This window comes from Lepidochelys olivacea, assembly GCF_965140295.1.
Source record: "Lepidochelys olivacea isolate rLepOli2 genome assembly, chromosome: 3".
NCBI classification, from domain to species: domain Eukaryota; kingdom Metazoa; phylum Chordata; order Testudines; family Cheloniidae; genus Lepidochelys; species Lepidochelys olivacea.
Genome location: NC_140413.1, coordinates 110,335,687 through 110,357,392, shown reverse-complemented (window position 1 = coordinate 110,357,392; position 21,706 = coordinate 110,335,687). Strand labels below are relative to the sequence as shown.

Here is a 21,706-nt window from a genome sequence, read left to right as displayed (position 1 = left end):
TGCTAGGGACGGCACAAATTATAGAAACATACTCCCTGCTCCAGAGAATTAACAATCAAAGTCTCCAATCCCACTAACATTCAAGCACGTGCTTAAAATTCAATATATTGTATTTTTAATTTTAAATAATATCTATCATGTGTTATTTCTAAGGCCTGTTGCCATTAGACCAATTGAGGATTGATCAAACGACTCTTCAGGACACTTCTACCGGCTGAATCATAGAGATTTCTAAAGAAGCCATATGTGCCATATATAGTTTACATACCAAAGGTTTGGTGAAGTAGTGCTCAAACACTACTATCATGAGTGCATCTAAGAAACCAGATTAAATAATATTGATTCAATAACATACACCAACTAGAAGTGATAATGACTTATAAGCGGCAAATAATGAGAGATGAAAACGTAAAACAGTTTAACCCACACAGAGAACAAATGCCTATAACCATTCAGTTCCTCTTCATCAAAATCTCATCCAAAACTATGCCATTTTCGTAACATCTTGCTTGCATTTAATTATTTCACAAAAATATTAGACAGTTGAAAATACTGACCACCTGAATTGTGAATAGTTTTCATTGTCTGGTGGCATTTTTATTTGCTATGTGCAACTGGTTTATGATCTGCAATTCCAAGTCTTATCTGAGAAGACTTATTAAACCAAAATTACCACAAAAAATATTTTAAGTTACAGTATAAACTTACACTGTTCTGATGTAAAACTTGCAGTACTCTGTTGACATTATTTAGGGCATGTACTCTTGTGGAACCACGTTCTTTGGGCTAAGAATAAAAATACAAAGTTACATTTTGTTCGTGTCAAAACACTTGACAGTTGAAAACAAACAGAAAAACGGGAAATTTGTCATTTTATCCTGTTATTTTTATAAAGAAAAACAGAAAAATAAGGAAAACTGCAGATTAAAGAATGTTTACTGAACTATGAAAAAAAGAGTAACACTTAATACAATACTCCTTATATGTTGAAACAAACCTCAGTTTCAGAATGTTTCAAATTTATACAAAACTTCGTAAGTTTTAAATTTTCAATGTGCTGCGGAATTTTGTAGTGGTAACATAACTGCCTTGTGGAAGTTCCCAAGTGGGGGGGAAGGTGAAGTTTTTGGCAGTTCGACAGAGCAGCTGGGATTATTGGCTCCTGGAAAGGAACAAGAAGCAATTTGTTGTTTTGACACCCATAAGACAACTGAGGCCTTGAGCACTGGGGAGAGGCTGCACTTCCTCTTTTTTCATGCCCTACTTTGGGTAGGGGCAAAGAGAATTTAAAATTCAAAGCAATACTTGACAACACCAGCCACTACATTTCCCCTGTGCTACCACAATCTGATTCGTGCAGCAGGCCTGCGTGGAGCCCTATTGCCCTACTGGTGCGAGGATCTAATTGCAGGATCAGCGCCATAAAGCTTATCCTGGACTGCCACAAACGGGTATCAAAGCATGAAAGACTCTCCCTCTTGTGATGCCTTGCAACTTCAATGGGCTTTAGATCAAGCCCAAAGTTACATGCACTACATAGTGGGATGTTTGTATTTAGGAAGCACAGGTCAGGTGGTTACCATCCTTCACAATCACTAACTAATACTTTTCTTACCAGTGGATTTCCTGTGAGCCCTTCTAGAAGATCCAAAAGCTTCCTTCCATCCTTGAGCTCTGTGAACATATCCTTAATTGGTGGCTTCCCACTCTACAGAAAAAAAATAATATGGGAACAAAATGAGAGTTTTATTTCAGCAACAGAAGCCTCTTTAAAATTAGAGAAATTTTAATTTTTCATCATATTTTCAATTCACGATTATTGTAATAAAGGAAAAAAGAAGAGTCCCACAACTGTGAGTTGTGGCCATCCTCTACAGATGAAAATTCTTTCCTTACCTTTTTGCTTTCTCCTTCACTGTACATCTACAGCCTAATATCGACACTCTCTGAGCACCCCCAGCTCGTACTAACTTTAATGTAGGTGCTTCAACACCCCAGGGAAAAAACCCCATGTGCTATACTTTTGGAGATTTCTTTGAGAAGAAATGTTCTGTTCTAGCTACACCTAAGGCAGAACCAAGACAGATTCTCAACAGCAAGATTCTTGACTAAATTCTCTTGGTGGTGTTGCTTTTCATTGTGGGGCTGATCCAAAGCTCATTGAAGTCACTGGGAATCTTTCTGTTGTCTTCAATGGGCTTTGAATTGAGTCCTTAGGAAGGAACACCACCACTTCTGTCCAGATCAGTTGACTAGAAGATGCAGAAATTGGGGTTTCCATTAATATTTTGAAACTGTTCACTTTTTTCCCCCAGCCATGTATTCATTTTCATGGAAAAAAAGTACAGGAACAGAATCCCAGTAACCATTTCTACTGAAATGGGTACATAATTGGTGTAAGTTAGGCAACAAAATTGTAATATCAATCCTTTCCTATACTTCCCTTTAGTCTCATTATCCATGGATCCAATCACAGATTCTATGGAAATGGGACTGGAAAAAACACAGGCAGCCGGTAGCCAGATTAGTGTGTTACATTCATCTACTGGCTGTGTGATATGCAGATGAGTGCCAGATTGGAGAACAAAATAATTCCAAAAGGTGTCTAATGTCCATAACATTTCAGAATTTCACTACACCATCCCCTTAACTACATGCCACTCTTTTTCAGAAAGCAAAACCCGTCAATTTACACAGTTATGTCAAGTAGTTGTGCTATTACCACATTCACTGTCCTGGCTCCTCTTTCCCCAATGACAGGTTTATAAAAAGAGACAAGAATTGCCGAGTTCTACTAATACATTAAAGCAGAAAAAGCAGAACTCACGCTTTGTAACATCAACACAATTGCAAAACGGGATTATTTACATGTGACCCGAAGCAGCCAATTTTTTTTTAATAATGTTTATTGTTTCAAAGCTACTTTTTGGTTTCAAAACTTAAAACCTTAGTTAGAGCAACAGCTGCCAGAAAGGTCTGATACTATTAAAAGAATTTATAGAATCAAAGTTAAGCTATTTCAGACACTGAACCACATTGTGATCTCGTTCACATCAGCATAATTGCAATCAAAGTGCAGTCCCCAGTTTTAACTAAAACCATCTGAAAAAAAATAGTAAGGATGCTCATGTAACTGACACAGCTCAACGTTATTTTTTTTATTTTTATTTTTTAAAGTAGCAACCATCCAAGATTTCTGACATTAAATTAATGCAATAAACTTTTCTGGCAGAAGGGTTACCAGTCAATTACTGTCACAATCGATTTTATAAAAAGTGTGTACAGAGCGTATATATACACACACAAGTCTAGGATAGAGAGAGCAATGCAATGGACATACTATAATTCCAAACAGAGTAATGATGAGATAATGTGCACAAATTAGAGTTTATGAGCAGGAACATTACATATCAGTATTTAATAAGTGTAACTATACCCTTCCAAGCATGGTAAGACCACCACATATTCACACTATTCGCATATGCTTTTCAGGTGATGTATGTGTCGTACAGTTCAATCTCAACCTTTAAACTTGGCCTGGGATGGCAGAATGGGAGAAAGGAGAAGGTGGAATTTTTTGGATACTCCCACACAATGTGGTGTGCCATGGGAGCAGCTCGGCCATCACAAATTACTTTTACCACGAATACCAGCATACAAGCCAACTTAATTTAGGATTGGATCAACGGATAGGTGATGGGGTCATGGCAATTAAGGTGCACGAGTCGCTGCTCCTGTTGATTACAAACTACCTGACCATGAGGGGCCAATGGAAGCTTGACTAATTGGAGGAAGCCCCAAGGCCCCCCTTCCCCCCCCTATAAAAGCAAGTACCTGCTAATGTGTATGTAAATGGTTGGGCTAGGGGGCTACTACAGAGTCTACCCCTGCCCAGTTGCTAAATAGCAGAACCAAAGGTGCCAGATTTGTGGCCATGGGGAAAGGAAGAGGGTAGGGAAGTTAATATTCCGGAAGTCCAAGGATTTCTTTCCCTCAGGAATCTGTTGTCGTTAGTTTGATGCACTGATAAAAGTTTCCTACAATCTTGCCAATTGTCTTACAGAAAGAAGAACAAGTATTCTATTGTGTGTCCACGGTTATAGGCTCGAGTTATGTGTGCATCACCCCAGAATTGCATTCCTCTTCATATTAGTGGCTAACACACACACAAAGATTCACAGAGATCTAGAAAATGTGCAGAGCCTGAAAATACCAATATCAAATATCCTGACGTGCATTTTGATAAATAGCCCACAAGCAACTTTTCTGTCTCTGCTGTGGGATTGTAACAGTTTTGTTGGAGAGGATAAAAAGATCTTCATTGTGCTGTATTACATTTAGGAGGTTCTGGACATATACCATCTGATTTTTTTCCCAACTTGGATGTTTTAAGTATACGAAGAAAAACCTGATTATTTCCTGCTCTGAGACATTTTGTTGTGCAGGTCATGATATTTTTCCATCTACAAGTAACTTTCCACATACTGTACTGCTTGAAAAAGTTTCGATCCGCTTTTCCAAGAGAATGGTTTTATTTCACTGGCATCAGAGCAACACTTTCTTCTGCCAGTTTAAACAGCCATCAAAAGAGCTTTAGATTATTTCTGAAATTTAAACTACTCATTTCTGCTTTACTACAGCATTCATTATCCTCAAAACAAACAGATAGATAAAGCAATATTAAAAAAACTGTTTTGTAGATTTGTAGAAAGCTTCCAGAGAAAACAATGCACGGTACTGGGATGAGAACTAGGGTCAGATGATAAAATAATAAAGGTATCTTAGTACTTTGTTAGATTGCCATCCAATATGCCTTGGGAATTATTTTTCCTTTTTTCCCCCCAAAATAGAGAGTCATAGAGCATAGTTTCTGATATAATTCACTATTTTGTAAATTTTGCTAAGCACTTTGGACCCTTGTAGGAAGGGAACTACATAAGTGTTATTTTTATAGCAATGTGTTAATGGCCAGATACAAAGCCCCAGGAAATCAATAGAATAACTGTCTCCCAATTACTTCAATGGACTTCAGATCAGGACTGTTAAAAAAAAAAATTAGCAAAATTTTCCACCACTGCCATTTACACCGATGCAAAGTGAGAATAAAATGTTGCCATTCGGAACTGGTGTATTTTATATTCACTTTTCACAGGTGAAAGTAACTACACAAGGGCAAAGCAATGGAGGCCTAATGATATCCCATAAAACAGCCATTTTATCACTGAAGAGATCAAAACGGAGGTACTAAACACTATTAAAGTGACAATCAGACAAATTAGACCAGGACCTGAAGCCAGTGGCAAGTGCAAACACATCACGCCATCAGCCAGGAAGTAAGAGAAAATGAAAGGCGGAAGAGGAGTCCAGAAGAAACAAATTTTCACCCTAATTACACCCTAATTATCCTTCATGTGGGAACAAATGATACGGCTAGATTGTCGCTGGTAAGTATTAAGGGAGACTATGCTAGGCTGGGGAGGACGCTTAAGGAAATTGAGGCTCAGGTGATCTTTAGTGGGATTCTGCCTGTTCCTAGAGAAGGGCAACAAAGGTGTGACAAGATTATGACTATCAATAGATGGCTTAGGCAGTGGTGCTATAAGGAGGGCTTTGGGATGTATGGCCATTGGGAGGCATTCATGGATAGAGGACAGTTCTCTCGGGATGGACTTCATCTGAGTAGGGAAGGAAATAGACTTCTAGGATGGAGGCTGGCACAACTGATTAAGGGAGCTTTAAACTAGGAATTTGGGGGAGATGGTTGGGAGATGTCCAGGTAATCACCACGCCAGAATTTAGCATAGAGTGGATACAGCTGTAGGTAGGAGGAAGGGCAGTGTAGATACAAGTCTAATAGGTTATACTGGTAGTAAAATAACCGTGCCTAATAGGGTACAGAATGTGAGTGAGGCCAAACAGCAAAAATTAAGATGTTTGTACACCAATGCAAGGAGCCTAGGTAACAAAATGGAGGAACTAGAGTTACTGGTGCAGGAAGTGAAACCAGATATTATAGGTATAACAGAGACCTGGTGGAATAGTAGTCATGACTGGGCTACAGGTATTGAAGGGTATGTGCTGTTTAGGAAAGACCGAAATAAAGGTAAAGGTGGTGGAGTAGCACTGTATATCAATGATGAGATAGAATGTAAAGAAATAAGAAGCGATGAAATGGATATGACTGAGTCTGTCTGGGCAACAATTAAATTGGGGAAGAAAACTATTAGAGCCTCCCCTGGGATAGTGCTTGGGGTGTGCTATAGACCGCCGGGATCTAATTTGGATATGGATAGAGCCCTTTTTAATGTTTTTAATAAAGTAAATACTAATGGAAACTGTGTGATCATGGGAGACTTTAACTTCCCAGATATAGACTGGAGGACGAGTGCTAGTAATAATAATAGGGCTCAGATTTTCCTAGATGTGATAGCTGATGGATTCCTTCAGCAAGTAGTTGCTGAACCGACTAGAGGGGATGCCATTTTAGATTTGGTCTTGGTGAGTAATGAGGACCTCATAGAGGAAATGGTTGTAGGGGATAATCTTGGCTCAAGTGATCATGAGCTAATTCAGTTCAAACTGAATGGAAGGATTAACAAAAATAAATCTGCAACTAGGGTTTTTGATTTCAAAAGGTCTGACTTTCAAAAATTAAGGAAATTAGTTAGGGAAGTGGATTGGACTGAAGAATTTATGGGTTTAAAGGTAGAGGAGGCCTGGGATTATTTTAAATTAAAGCTGCAGAAGCTATCGGAAGCCTGCATCCCAAGAAAGGGGAAAAAATTCATAGGCAGGAGTTGTAGACCAAGCTGGATGAGCAAGCATCTTAGAGAGGTAATTAAGAAAAAGCAGAAAGCATATAGGGAGTGGAAGAAGGGAGGGATCAGTAAGGAAAGCTACCTTATTGAGGTCAGAATATGTAGGGATAAAGTGAGACAGGCTAAAAGTCAAGTAGAGTTGGACCTTGCAAAGGGAATTAAAACCAATAGTAAAAGGTTCTATAGTCATATAAATAGGAAGAAAACAAAGAAAGAAGAAGTGGGACCGCTAAAAACTGAGGATGGAGTGGAGGTCAAGGATAATCTAGGCATGGCCCAATATCTAAACAAATACTTTGCCTCAGTCTTTAATAAGACTAAAGAGGATCTTAGGGATAATGGTAGCATGATAAATGGGAATGAGGATATGGAGGTAGACATCACCATATCTGAGGTAGAAGCAAAACTCAAACAGCTTAATGGGACTAAATCGGGGGGCCCAGATAATCTTCATCCAAGAATATTAAAAGAATTGGCACAAGAAATTGCAAGCCCATTAGCAAGAATTTTTAATGAATCTGTAAACTCAGGGGTTGTACCGTATGATTGGAGAATTGCTAACATAGTTCCTATTTTTAAGAAAGGGAAAAAAAGTGATCCAAGTAATTATAGGCCTGTTAGTTTGACATCTGTAGTATGCAAGGTCTTGGAAAAAATTTTGAAGGAGAAGGTAGTTAAGGACATTGAAGTCAATGGTAAATGGGACAAAATACAACATGGTTTTACAAAAGGTAGATCGTGCCAAACCAACCTGATCTCCTTCTTTGAGAGAGTAACAGATTTTTTAGATAAAGGAAACGCAGTGGATCTAATTTACTTAGATTTTAGTAAGGCGTTTGATACTGTGCCACATGGGGAATTATTAGTTAAATTGGATAAGATGGGCATCAATAGGAAAATTGAAAGGTGGATAGGGAATTGGTTGAAGGGGAGACTACAACGGGTCCTACTGAAAGGTGAACTGTCAAGTTGGAGGGAGGTTACCAGTGGAGTTCCTCAAGGATCAGTTTTGGGACCAATCTTATTTAATCTTTTTATTACTGACCTGGGCACAAAAAGTGGGAGTGTGCTAATAAAGTTTGCAGATGATACAAAGCTGGGAAGTATTGCTAATTTAGAGAAGGACAGGGATACCCTACAGGAGGATCTGGATGACCTTGTAAACTGGAGTAATAGGAATAGGATGAAATTTAATAGTGAGAAGTGTAAGGTCATGCATTTAGGGATTAATAACAAGAATTTTAGTTATAAGCTAGGGACGCATCAACTAGAAGTAACGGAGGAGGAAAAGGACCTTGGAGTATTGGTTGATCATAGGATGACTATGAGCTGCCAATGTGATATGGCTGTTAAAAAAGCTAATGTCGTCTTGGGATGCATCAGGAGAGGTATTTCCAGTAGGGATAAGGAGGTTTTAGTACCGTTATATAAGGCACTGGTGAGACCTCACCTGGAATACTGTGTGCAGTTCTGGTCTCCCATGTTTAAGAAGGATGAATTCAAACTGGAACAGGTACAGAGAAGGGCTACTAGGATGATCCGAGGAATGGAAAACTTGTCTTATGAAAAGAGACTCAGGGAGCTTGGCTTGTTTAGCCTAACTAAAAGAAGGTTGAGGGGAGATATGATTGCTCTCTATAAATATATCAGAGGGATAAATACCAGAGAGGGAGAGGAATTATTTAAACTCAGTACCAATGTGGACACAAGAACAAATGGATATAAACTGGCCACTAGGAAATTTAGATTAGAAATTAGACGAAGGTTTCTAACCATCAGAGGAGTGAAGTTTTGGAATAGCCTTCCGAGGGAAGTAGTGGGGGCAAAAGATCTATCTTGCTTTAAGATTAAACTCGATAAGTTTATGGAGGAGATGGTATGATGGGATAACATGGTTTTGGTAATTAAATATTCATGGTAAATAGGCCCAATGGCCTGTGATGGGTTTTTAGATGGGGTAAGATCCAAGTTACCCGGGAAAGAATTTTCTGTAGTATCTGGCTGATGAGTCTTGCCCATATGCTCAGGGTTTAGCTGATCGCCATATTTGGGGTCGGGAAGGAATTTTCCTCCAGGGCAGATTGGAAGGCCCTGGAGGTTTTTCGCCTTCCTCTGTAGCATGGGGCACGGGTCACTTGCTGGAGGATTCTCTGCTCCTTGAGGTCTTCAAACTACAATTTGAGGACTTCAATAGCACAGATATAGGTGTAAGGTCTTTTTTAGGAGTGGTGGGTGAAATTCTGTGGCCTGCATTGTGCAGGAGGTCAGACTAGATGATCATAATGGTCCCTTCTGACCTAAATATCTATGAATCTATGAAATTTAACAGGTTATATAATGAAAACTGGTTACTCACCAAATAACAGAATCAGATGAGAAGTTTTAAGGGACACTATCATTTGAAAGCTACTTAACAGACCAAAATTAGTAGAAAGAAAAGGAGTACTTGTGGCACCTTAGAGACTAACCAATTTATCTGAGCATAAGCTTTCGTGAGCTACAGCTCACTTCATCGGATGCATCCGATGAAGTGAGCTGTAGCTCACGAAAGCTTATGCTCAGATAAATTGGTTAGTCTCTAAGGTGCCACAAGTACTCCTTTTCTTTTTGGGAATACAGACTAACACGGCTGTTACTCTGAAACCTGTCAAAATTAGTAGATTCAGATACTCCATTTAGGGTGACCAGACATCCCAATAAAATCGGGACTGTCCTGATATTTAACCCTTTGTCCTGCGTCCCAATTGACGTACGATCAGGATGCTGTTTGTCCCGATATCCAGGTGAGGAGGTGAGCAGCGGGCAGGGGAGTGAGGAGGCAGGCAGGGTTCAGGGGTCTCACGGCAGGTTGGGGGAGGGAGGTCCAGCGAAGGAGTGAGGCAAGCACCAGGCACGTGCTTGCTCTTGGCGAACAAGCTTTGGAATCCGATCCAAAATTAACTGAAGTCCCACATTTATTTTAAGGGGTGGGGGCAGCACCCCCAGAAAGCTCTGCCATCAGGAAGACTCACTCTGTGGCAACAGAGAGGAAAACTCACCCCAGCCAATTGAGCCTGGAAGGCTGCTGACCCCTGGCCCAGCCCCCAGGCTGAAGTGTTCCAATGGCTCTCGGCACCCAGGGCTGAGTGACAGCCCTGGAGCGGGGTCCCCTCCTGCGCTCAGGGTGCCCCTAAGAAGGGCTGGGCAGGGCAGCTCGCACCCAGAGCCAGGCAGTGAGTCCCCCGGGGCTGGATCTGTGGATGCAGTGGAAGGGCTAGAACTGCCGGCTCTGAAATGAGACACGGCTCCATGTTCAATGGGGGGGCTGCCAGAAGCTGGCAGCTGTCCAGAAGCTGTTTCCAAGCTTTTCTTTCCCCACTGTTTTTCCACAGGGGGAGCGGGGGAAGGAAGGTGCCCCACAGAGCTAATAGCAGCATCATCACCAGCAGGGCATGCGCAGACCGGCCCACCGAGCTCACAGCAGAGCCAGGGAGAAGAGGTGCCCAACTACACCTGGGGCGGGGCTGCTGGAGCTCTGCACGTGCTGATTCCACTCAAGGAAGGTGGGGGCTGAGCACTGCTAAGCTGCTACCCAGGTCACACTGGTGAGCGGGGGGAGGGGGAGCAGCGTGCACCTGACTCAGCACAGTGTGAGTGCCCCACACACAGCAGCCTAGCTGTTAGCCACAACACCCCGACCCCAGCTATTCCCAAGTTGCACAAATCGCATGGCCTTGACTCCTCCAGTGGGGATCCAGACATTGCCTCTCTGGGCACAAACAGCTGCTCTAAAGGGAGCCAGAGTTTTCAGAAATCAGCCCCCGCCCTAGAATTATTTTACTGCAACAGGAGACTCCATAATCACGACTGACAAGCAAACTCCTGCTGTCTCCTTCTGAATGCTCCATTCCAGAGGGAGGGCTCCAAGGGTGCTTCAGTTACCACGCTGGCCTCAGTGGAGTCACTCCAGATTTGCACTGGTGTAAATGAGGGTAGAATCTGAAGTTTCAGGGGTGCATGCTGCCTCAGCCTCTTGTTGATTCCCCAGCCTAGGTGGAGCGTGGGACTTGTGATGAAAGACACCACCACTCTGAAGAGATGAGCTCAGAAGTTACAAGTGGTGGGGTCATTCCAGACTCCTAGAAAGTCCTCCCCAGTGAAAGTAAATATTTCTAACACACTGCCTGGACCTGTGGGCACAGGCTGGGGTGTGACTGTTGGCAGTAGGGATGTGCTCTGTGGGTTTTGCTTGTGCAACTGACTCAAGATATTTAGGGCCAAATCCTGATACAAAGTCTTCCCTGGGGGTAATAACCTGTTACCATGATTAGGCTCCCAGAGTATACTGTGATTTGGACACAGTATAGCTGGGGTGGCCAAACTGTGGCTCGCAAGCCACATGCGGCTCTTTTAACATTAAAGCGTAGGTCACAGAGCCCCCAACAGCTCCCCTCCCGCATCTCCACCTACCAGACTCTGGGTGGAGCTCAGGACCTCAGTCTTGCAGCAGGGTGGTGGAGTAGGGGCTTCTGCCCATCAGGGAGAGGAATCTTGGGGCTTCTACCCAATGGGGAGCACCTGCTGAAGCCCCGAGCCCCAGGAGACACACCCCATCGCTCAAATTTTTGAAGATTGTCATATGCGGCTCAGAGGTCAGTAAGCAGGGCTGGCTGTAGGGAGTGCGGGGCCTGACTGGAATACCTGCTTGTACTCACCCAGTGGTGCTCCAGGTCTTCGGCGGCACTTTGGCAGCCGGTCCTTCACTCGCTCCGGGTCTTCGGCGGCACTGAAGGACCAGTCGCCGAGGTGCCGCCTAAGACCCGGAGCAAGTGAAGGACCCACCACCAAAGTGCCGCTGAAGACCCAGAGCGCCACCGCGTGAGTAAAACTTAAAAAGGTGCCAGCGTGGGGCCTGATTCTGGGGCACAGGCCTAAAGCTGGCCCTGTCTAAGTTTGGCCACCCCAGCAATATAGCCTGCTCAAATCCATGCAGGGCTCAAAGACCCGAGAGGGGAAATGGCTAAGCGGGAGGGCAGGGGAAGGGAGGGTGTATTAGGGAAAAGCCAGAACTCTCTATAGGCCAACCCAAAGCACATTCAAGGGATTATCATCAAATTACTTGTATTGTCTCCTTGCGAGAGGCAGGGTCTGGCAGGGGAGTGAGGTGAGCGGACGGTGGGTGGGGAGGGACACAGCAAGCCAGCAGCAGGCAGGGGGGTGAGGTGGGATGTGGGGACAGGGGGCCCCAGGAGAGCAGGAGCTGGGCCAACGGTGTCCCAGTGTGTCCCGATATTTTTCTGTTGCCATCTGGTCACCCTAAATTACATTGGCCCTAAATCCTCCTGACAATTGTGACTTTACAAACACATTTTTATTCTTTTTCATTGTTCTCTCTTCTTATTACTGAGTGAAAGACACACACACACGGGAAACTAACAGAATGGCTGTACAAGTGGAAAGATTAAATTGACCGTACACAGGAGTGCTGTTAGAGGCACAAAGTCACATACAGAAAAAATAAAGATTTTTCCTCTGATCTCTCATTATGTAATACATATAATAATAGCAAGTAGATGCATATCACTTTAAGTCAATAATGTCCTTTTAAACGGTAGACACTATTAAAACAGCAAAAATTATTGAAGGAACAGTGCAGGTGCATGAGAGGGAGAAAAAAGGATTTATATATTGGACTCAATTTTCAATGTTGGGTGCCCAACTTGAGACACCTAAAGGAGCCTGATTTTTAAAGGGTAAGCACTCAGCAATTCTGAAAACCTGGTTTCTTTAAGGAGTCAGTTTAAGCATCCGAAAATTGAGGCAATCAAAAACACTAATGAAATTTGAAAATTTAGGCCATGTGCTGAAAACATTTAACTGACAAAAGGAAAGGAGTACTTGTGGCACCAATTTATTTGAGTCTTTAAGGTGCCACAAGTACTCCTTTCCTTTTTGCGAATACAGACTAACACGGCTGCTACTCTGAAACCTGTCATTTAACTGATACACATTTCCCCTTCTCATGTTATATCTCTGAACCATTCAGGTTCTCTCTGTTGACTGAAATAAGACACATACAAAACCAATCTAGAAGATGACCTAGTGAGAAGCCCCATTGATTACATCTATCCCATCAGATATCTCTACCAGGTTCATCACTACTGCAGTGGAACATCTTAAAACATTTACTCTGCTCTAGATCAGAGACCAAAAAACCAACCTAGATATTTCTTTTATCCCTACTTTAATGAACAAGAACGGACTTTTTTTCATCTTAACTGTACTATAATAATTTCATGTCAAAGCCACCTTACTCCCACTCCCTCAGGCTGCAAGTTTGATGCTGTGCCTCCTTGTAGCTCTCCCCAGAATTTCACCCCATGGCTTCTAAACTTGATCGGATACTCAACGGGCCAGTGAGTGTGACGGAAGCGCTGAAGGATGTGCTCTGAATGAAGTGTGCTGTTCAGCAGACAAGTTGCTGGCTAAACTCTTCACCAGGTGGCGTTTACTTTACAGTCACTAGCTGCATTTTAAGATACAGCATGTTGGTCAAGCCTGGAGGTCATAAATGCATAGATTACCGAGACTCATTTTATCTCCGACAAGATAGGCCAAAGTCTCTTGGAAAGCTGGAGGTCATTTTGAGTGCTGTTGCTCTCTGGGTATCTAAAATTCAGGAGGATTTTTTTCTAGGCTACAACCACTTGGACAATGATGGTTCAGACACGCTCTCTTGAAGGAGATGTTTTATTGGCTGATTTTTAAAAAGTGTTTCCCTTTATGCACAAGCACCATTGCCATCTTGCCTGAGATTAGGCATCGATTTTTCATCCAGGAGTTGATCTCAGTCAGGTGCTGCAACAGTAATAACAGATACCCAGCTATCTTTTTCCGGCATTTCAAAACACTCATTGCTGGTTTTTAGATAGATGTTGAAGAATACAGGGAAAGAACGAAGCTTTGAAGAACTGTCCAGATGAGAGAGCTCCATAAGCAAAGGTGCTGCTGCCTACCGTAAACACCCTGGGTACTATTCATCAATTAGGAGCAGAACCAACACGCTGTGTTTACTCCTGCCAGATTTCTGAGCAGAACCTCACAGTAGCCAGAATTAAGCGCTACAGAGAAACAGAGCAGAACAAGGATGGAAGTTTGCCAGTTAATCATATGAAGACGTGCCACTCATATTGTTTTGAGCCATATGACATGTAACCAGGTTATCTGAGAACACATGTAGCTTAAGACAGCTTTCAACTAGTTTCTCAATTACCTTCTTAGAACTGACTGACTGGATACAAGTCAGTAATTGCAAGGTCAGTTACCTCAAGCTTCAGTTTCATGCATACCAGTGAGACTGTTCCGTGTTTAGAGGAGGGAAGTAGGCAGCAGTCTTTGAAAGAAGCCCCCTCTCTCACTCTGTGAGCAGCAAGCCCAGATGCTCTTGGCCATCATTCACCAACCAGAGCGGATGTGGGTCAGTGTCACAGACAGAGAATCAAATTTCCTTCAGTGTATCTAGGATTACCTGTTGTGCAAATGGGTTGAATTTTGTAAAGGAGGGTGTAGCACCATTAGATCAGTGTGGAGCTATGCTAAGTGTTCCTCCTCCCTGAAATTTATATGATATAAAGTAAGATCTGGCCTACTGAAAGTTAAGTCGTCTTATACTACTAACAACTCTCAGATAATCCACTTACATACGTAAGCTTCTGCTGCTAGCTTGCAAATCTGTGCAGTTTTATTAGAACAAATGACTTCCTGTATTTTTCAATTAAACATCCTTAAGTTTCCATTTATTACTAATAGAGAAATATTTCAAATTAAATTATGATGAAATAAGAGGGTTCACAAATTCTCATTAAGAAATTTCCTTTTTCTAGGTTGTTGCTTAGTTTATTTTATGTTACAGGGACTGTGCAATTTATTTTGTTTTTACAACCTCAACTGTTTGCACTCTGTGTTTTACTTGTAATGTATTTTAGTTTATAAACAAAATCAACTCACAATCATAAAATCTGTAAACAAAAGCCATTATAATAAGTAGTGCCTGGTTACTTTTAGCAGAATTTCTTGTAGCAGAGAATTTAACATGCTCTCCTTTCTCATTAAATGAATTGAGGATAGCTTGTGATAAAAGTATTTTAGTAACAATGTGTCAACATGGGGGGTAAAACGGCCTGCAGAAATCCAGCCTCTGTTAAAATCCTCTGCTTACAGAAACATTAGCAAGAAGAGCAGCAACAAAATAAAAGAGTCATGATCCCTGTCAGCTTCATACTGATGCACCTTAGGGGGCACCAGGGAAATGGCGTGTACTGGAAAAGCGAAGGTATAATTCTCCACCAGCTGTGTGGTGAGACTCAACAGGTTCCAGTGTTTAAAGCAGTGCTGGCAAGAACTATAATAAAGTATTAGGTCATCCACAGCCTCCTGAAAACCAGTCATTTAGCCATATTTTCCCAGATAGCCTAAATTATATTGTGAAACGGTTGGGGATTTTTTAACCTGCAAAATTGTCCAGTTTGTGCACCCTATAAGATGCTAAGTAGTTAAGTCAAAATTGGGACATTCCCATATAAAATTATGGCCATGTGTCAACTCTAGTCTTGCAGGCATGGAGGTTAAATCAGGGGAAGAGATCAATGTAGTTAAATTAAGTAACTAGAACACAAACTATTTATTATGTTTTAATTTTTTTCCCCAAAGAGATTATGCTAATGACCTTTGCAATTTAGTTACACTCCTCAATAATATAGGCACCAAATAAAAAGCAAAGATAACTTGATCATGCCCAGTGCCAAATCATGAGTCCAGTACATGGGAACTTGATGTGGGAAACAGTTCAGAAAGTGAAAAGGTCATTATACAACGTACACGATTGCGTCAACAAATAAAATCTGTTGTAGCTTCCCAATTTCTAAGTTTAGACCACAACTTGAAAATATTTCTGTAAATAAAGATGTGAAAAAACTTCTTTCGTATATCTGGAGGACTAATAGAAAGGAGGACAACAGGGCCCAACATACACGAACACAAACAGAATACATTTTTCAGGCCCCAATTTAGCAAAGTACGTATGCATGTGATTCATTTAAGCATATGCTTAAGTCTTATTCTCTTTAAAAGGACATAAGCCCATGCTTAAGTCCCCTGTTAAATATACTTAAGCCCTTTGTGGTCTTCTGTCTTCTGGTCTTCTTACCAAAAAGCAACTAATAGAATTAAACATTAATGCTGATGCTTTTTAAAAAATAAAAACAATCAAATAACCAATTAAGTCTCCAGAAGACAGGTGAAGAGCAAGAAGATTCATCATTGAGCTATAGTGCAAAGTTTAATTAAACAAAGATGACAGATATAGGTTAAAGTATTTGTAGAACTGAAATAGGGAGGTTACTTACTGTAACTGGAGGTTCTACAAGATGTGTGATCCCTATCTGTATTTCACAGACTGTTACGCATGCGCACCATGCATCCGGAGCTGGAGAAGTTGAAAATAGCGTCGGTTGGTCCACGTATGCACACTGGCTCACCTCATGCCTCAGTCCGAGGGAATAAAGGGTGGGGAGGACCAACCACCTCTCCACATTTCCTTCTGTACCGTGATTCAGGTCAGATCCAAAGTGGAGAGGAAAGAAGGCAGGTAGTGGAATACAGGTAAGGATCACACATTTCAGAAAACCTCCAGTTACCTCCCCTTCCTCTTTGAGTGATGTTCCCTATTGTATTCCACTGACAAGCAGTACCTAAGTAGGAAGAGGGTGCGAGGATACAGATCGGGGTGACCAAACCGAGGCTTGCAAGCCGCATGCAACTCTTCTACACTCAAAATGCAGTTTGCAGAGCCCCCTACACCACCACTCCATTCTTCACCTACCAGACTGAGGTGGCAGGAGCTCAGGGCTTCTGCCCTGAAGCAGGATAGTCGGGCTAGGGGCTTCTGCCCTGCAGGGAACAGGGTCTTGGAGCTTCAACCCTGGAGGAAGCAGATTTCCTGGGGTGCGGGCTTCAGCAGGAGTGGGGCTAAAGCCCCCAGCCCTGGCTGACACGCCCAGCTCTTGAACTATTGAAGATTATCATATGTGGCTTAGAGCATCAGTAAGTTTGGCCACCCCAATATAGATGCTAGGGCTGAGTGGAGTATCACCACCCCAAAGGAGGCATCAGCAGAAGAGTCCTGCCCCAGGGCATAGTGTCTTGAAAACGTACGAACGGAGTGCCATGTCCATGCCATGCTACTTTACAGATGTCCAGGAGGGGGACCTCCTGAAGAGATTCCATAGTTGTTGCTTGCACTCTGGTGGAATGAGCTCTTACCCCATTGAGGGATAGAGGGGAGGGAAAGTTCAATAGCTGATAGAGTAGAATGAAACCCGAGATCCATTTGGAGATTCTCTGGGTAGAGATGCCGTGCCCTCTCACTCTTTCCACTACAGTGATGAATACTCTCAGGGATTTTTTTAATTGGTTTTGTTCTCTGCAGGTAAAGGCCAAGAAGGCCTGCCGAACATTGAGGGAATGGAGTCTTCATGTCTCTCCTGAATCATGTGGTTTTGAGAAGAACACTAAACTATTAAAACCGCTAAAACTATTTACAAACTAGATTATTCTTATTTTGTAGAGCAAAGCCGAACCTGTGGACATTAAAGGTTCCAACCCAAACTATGCAGCAGTGAGACGGAACTGGAGAGGCAGTCAGTCCACCCTGCCCTTCATCCCCTTGGACAGAGACATGAGGTGAGCTACGGCGCACACGCAGACCAACGGACACTTTTCAAATTCTCCATCTCTGGACTCATGGTGCACCTGCATAATTCTGAGCGGAATACAGAAGATAAAGATACCGCCACTGTACTCTCAGAACATAAGAAACACTATTGACAGTATGTTGAAAAGAAAAAAAAAGCAAACAAAATATGGAAGCAAACTTCAGATCTAACAAGCAGGTAAGAAACATGTTGCAACAGAAAATCCATGATTTATCTGATCACCTGCGAATATACTGAGCCTGGTCCCACTGAAAATGATAAAAGATATTATTAATTCTTGCTCATTTTTCTCGCCTGGGTTCATGCATGCATGCTACAGACAAAGATCCTTCCTTTCTTCATCCTCTTGAACTGGATTTTTAAAGAGTAAGTTTTGAATGTCTATTCTTTTGATTTTTTTCCCTTAACTAGTTAAGAATATTTCAGTTCAAAATTAAACATAATAAAATCACACTGAATGGGCAGACTATTACTTTCATTTCTAGCTCCTAACTTAGAGGCAAACTAATTGATTCATATTACTTTTATGACAAATGCCATTTATCCTCACACAACATATTAAAATTAAAAATGAGGATATGTTTGCATATCAAGATTACTTTACCAAAAAAAAAACAAAACAGATTAGAGCACTATTCTGAGCTCTGGTAAGAAGTAGGTAGAAGTAGAAGAAATAAGAACAGGCCCAAACACTGAACCTGAATGTTTTCAAAGGTTTAGATCAGTTCAGATAAATACAGTTTATGCCAATACAAGAAATGTTCTGTCCCCAAACTGATGCTGATATTCCACCAATCTGCTAGGCTTTAGCTATCTTGCTGAGCCAGGTTACATCTTTCAGGGTAAATGGAATGCAATTTAGCAAAGGAGAATCTAGATGAATTTTGAAAAATGTCTCCTACTGCAAAAGTAACAATAATTAGGTTAAGGAATACTCTACCAAGGAAATGAAAGACGTTTCTTCTCTTGAGCCACTCAAAAATTAAACTGGAGAAAGTACTACAGATATCTTGGATTGTATTTCCTTGGACAGACAAGACAACTTAACAGATCGTTATGACCTCTATTTTTGCAGGATCCATACACTGCACATTCCATAATCTCCCTGAATCAGACACACATAATCCTTTTTGCAATGTCTCTGGCCTGAAGAATCCCCAAATCATGTGAAATTGTAGACAACAGCAGGCCCAGGCAACATAATTACAGATTTATCAGACTTGCCAAGACACTGCAGTGCATTTGGCAAAATGTCAAAAAGGTAAGGGGCCCAGCGTTTGTTGTGTGCTAAAACAAACCTTAGATTGGAAGAGAGAAAACCAAAAAGCAGTAATGCTGAAAGAGACCTAAAAGTAACAGCAGAAAGAAGATTTCACGTGACTTTTCAGTCACAAAACAAAATTAATGTCTCATAAGTATGGCAGAAAACATTTAAAAAGCTACTGTGATTTTAAGATGCATACACAAGGGAATAATCTTACAAAACAGGGATCTAAACCGTCCCTCTCTAATAACTCCAATTCAGAAAAGTACTTTAGCATATAAACAGCTCTTTAGGAAAGGGACTATATTTGTGTATGTTTTTTCAGTCTTTAAGACAACTGGACCAGGAACCTGATTGGGGCATATGGGTGTTATCAACGATTACTATTTTTATTTATTTGTATTAACGTTATTATAGGCAGAGCTGATAGCACCACCTATTGCAGCTGCCCACTACTTCCAACTGTAAGAATATGGGGTTTCAGTTACTTATAACTTAGCCAAACTTTGACCATTTGAGCTGAATTTTTCCATGACAGGTGTCTGCCTCAGGTTGAATATTTCTGCCATTTCTGAAAACAAGACTAGGGAAAATGTGCATCATCCATGTTAAACAATTCTGGAAACATTATCTTGTAGAAGCTCTAACACCCCCATGCTTTGGAGCAGGAACTTGAAATTTGCCAAGATGACTACCTTTGCATCCGGGATGTGTCTTTTGCTATACATGTGAAAATCCATCCCCCTTCCCTGCCTACAGGGTTCAGACCCAGGGCCTTGATCTGTTGCAAGATCGCTCAAAGGCCCGCACCTGACATAAGGAGTTCCCTCCACATCAGCATTCCACCTTGGCACCCGAGGAGGGGACAGATGGCAGAAAGGCGTGGGGGGCTCCCTCAGGCCTCCTTCATAATGGACTCTGTGAGGGGGACAGCACCAACCCCCACTGTTGCCAGAGCTTGCTCAGCCAGCTCCACGCACTGCACTTTCTCAGGGCGTGCAGAAGCAACCCTATTGGCAGTCACCCTAGATGCCTTTTAGAGGCGGTCTAGTTCGAGGAGGGGGAGATGCTGGGCCCACAACTTGCTGAGGCTTTCCCCCTGGTAACCAGTACGCAGTCCTCCATGGTGTTGGGGGCTGGCCAGTGGCGTTGGGTCCAGGGAGTAAGGGCAATGGGATCAGGACTTGGGGAGAGAGGGGGTGTGAAGATGGGCAACGGAGAAAGGGGTGTTCTTCCCCAGAGATAGGCCCCAGACATTGCAGGAACCTCCTCTTGCATAGACACCCCCGATGGCTTTTATCAGCAGCAGGGTCTGTCCACTCGGCTGGGTTCAATGATGGGACCATCCCTGGCATCCAAGTGAGACTGTCAGCTGGTGCTGGTGGAGGAGGGGGAACTTGGCAGGTAGGATCACCAGTGGAGGCAAGGCCAGCATCCCTCGAGACGTTCCCCAAAGCCCAGCAGGGGGAACACTGAGCCTTTCCCTAAAGAGAAGTGGGCCCAACAGGGCATTCTAGTTGGGAACGAGGAAGGATGTTCCAAACTCCCCACACACCGCCGCCAGCAACTGAATGGGGACTTGCCAGCAGAAAAGAAGCCATGCCTCCTGGTCAGGGTGGGGAAGAGGAGGCAGTGGCAGCAGTAGAGGGTGCAGGGACCACAGCAGATGGCACTGGGACAGCAGACGGAACCACAGCCACCTGTGTGTAGGCCCTGGGTGCTGAGGAGCCAATGCCCCTAGAGCTGGTGGATGGATGGCAGGGGGACAGGGAGCCACAACCGACGGTGTGGCTGCCGCCACGGAAGGAGCTTTTTGGGCGGGGATCTTGCCCTTTTTCCTGCCATGGCCCTTTCCGACAGCTATGGGGGCCCCCTTGATGGCAACGGTAGTTTTGGCAGTACTGTCCCTTCTTCTGCCTGCTGGTATCAGCAGCGGCGCTAGTGGTGGTTGCCACAGGGGCAGTTAGGGGAGAAAACCTAGGTGGGGCAACAACAATAGTTAGGGGTCCCCATCCCTCAGCCCCCCACCCCACACAAGGCAAAGCTGCTAGAGAGAAGGACTCGCATATAGCCTGCTCAGAGTCCACCTTCAAAGTCAGATGATGGGAACAGCCAACCAGGGGATGGAAAGAAATGATCAAGGGAAGCGTGGGGGGTAGGGAAAATAGAGGCTGACCGCTCCTCCCCACTAGCTTACATAGGATGCGGGGGGGGGGGGGGCACAAACAAAACAGGAAACGTTAACAAAATAAAGGAAGGAGGGCTTGGAGCATAATAGGCAGTGTGTGGGGAAGCACCAGCTCCTTCAGGTGAGGGGCACCAGTGAATGGGGGATCAAATGAAACAGGAGGTGGACCACAAGAGCAGAAAGTGCACAAGTGCATGGGGCAAACAGGGCCAGGCAGGGCAGAAGACAAAATAGTAAGCAGAAGGGGTCTGGGTAGGGGACAAACAACAAAAAGCGTGGCTTGGGTGGGCTAAGGAAGGCAGTTAAACAACAACGTGGGCCCAGGAGGGCCAGGCAAAGAGGGAAACTGGCACAACAGGGGAGGTAGGCAAACAAACAGCAAAAAGCAGGAAAGACCAGGCAGGGCAGGAGAATTATATAGCAAACAGCAAAGGGGCATAGGGGTCAGGTAACAAGCAAGTCCCCACATAAAATGGGGAGGGAGGAGCTGCAGAGAGGAGGGGAACCACATGCGACAACAGGAGCAGCAAGCTGCAGGGGAGACAGACCATGTGAGATAGGGGGCTCCAAACCATGAGTGTTGAGCACTTACAGCTGCAACTGAAGTTTATGGGAGTTGGGCTTTGAATGTATAAAGTGCTATAAGTACTATGAAAAATCAGGTACTACGGGTCTCAAGTTGGGA

General features: G+C 43.1%; 1 protein-coding gene across 2 annotated transcripts in view; it reads right to left on the bottom strand.

Moving 5' to 3' along the window:
• UTRN (utrophin) overlaps positions 1–21,706 on the bottom strand; it is a 583,727-nt gene that overhangs the window by 459,035 nt on the left and 102,986 nt on the right. For both annotated transcript variants that reach the window (XM_084623224.1, XM_084623225.1), the window contains exons 4-5: positions 1,616–1,708; positions 709–786 (exon numbers count right to left, since the gene is read on the bottom strand). In XM_084623224.1, coding sequence (XP_084479350.1) covers positions 709–786; positions 1,616–1,708 — 171 coding nt within the window. The remainder of the gene's footprint in view (positions 1–708; positions 787–1,615; positions 1,709–21,706) is intronic.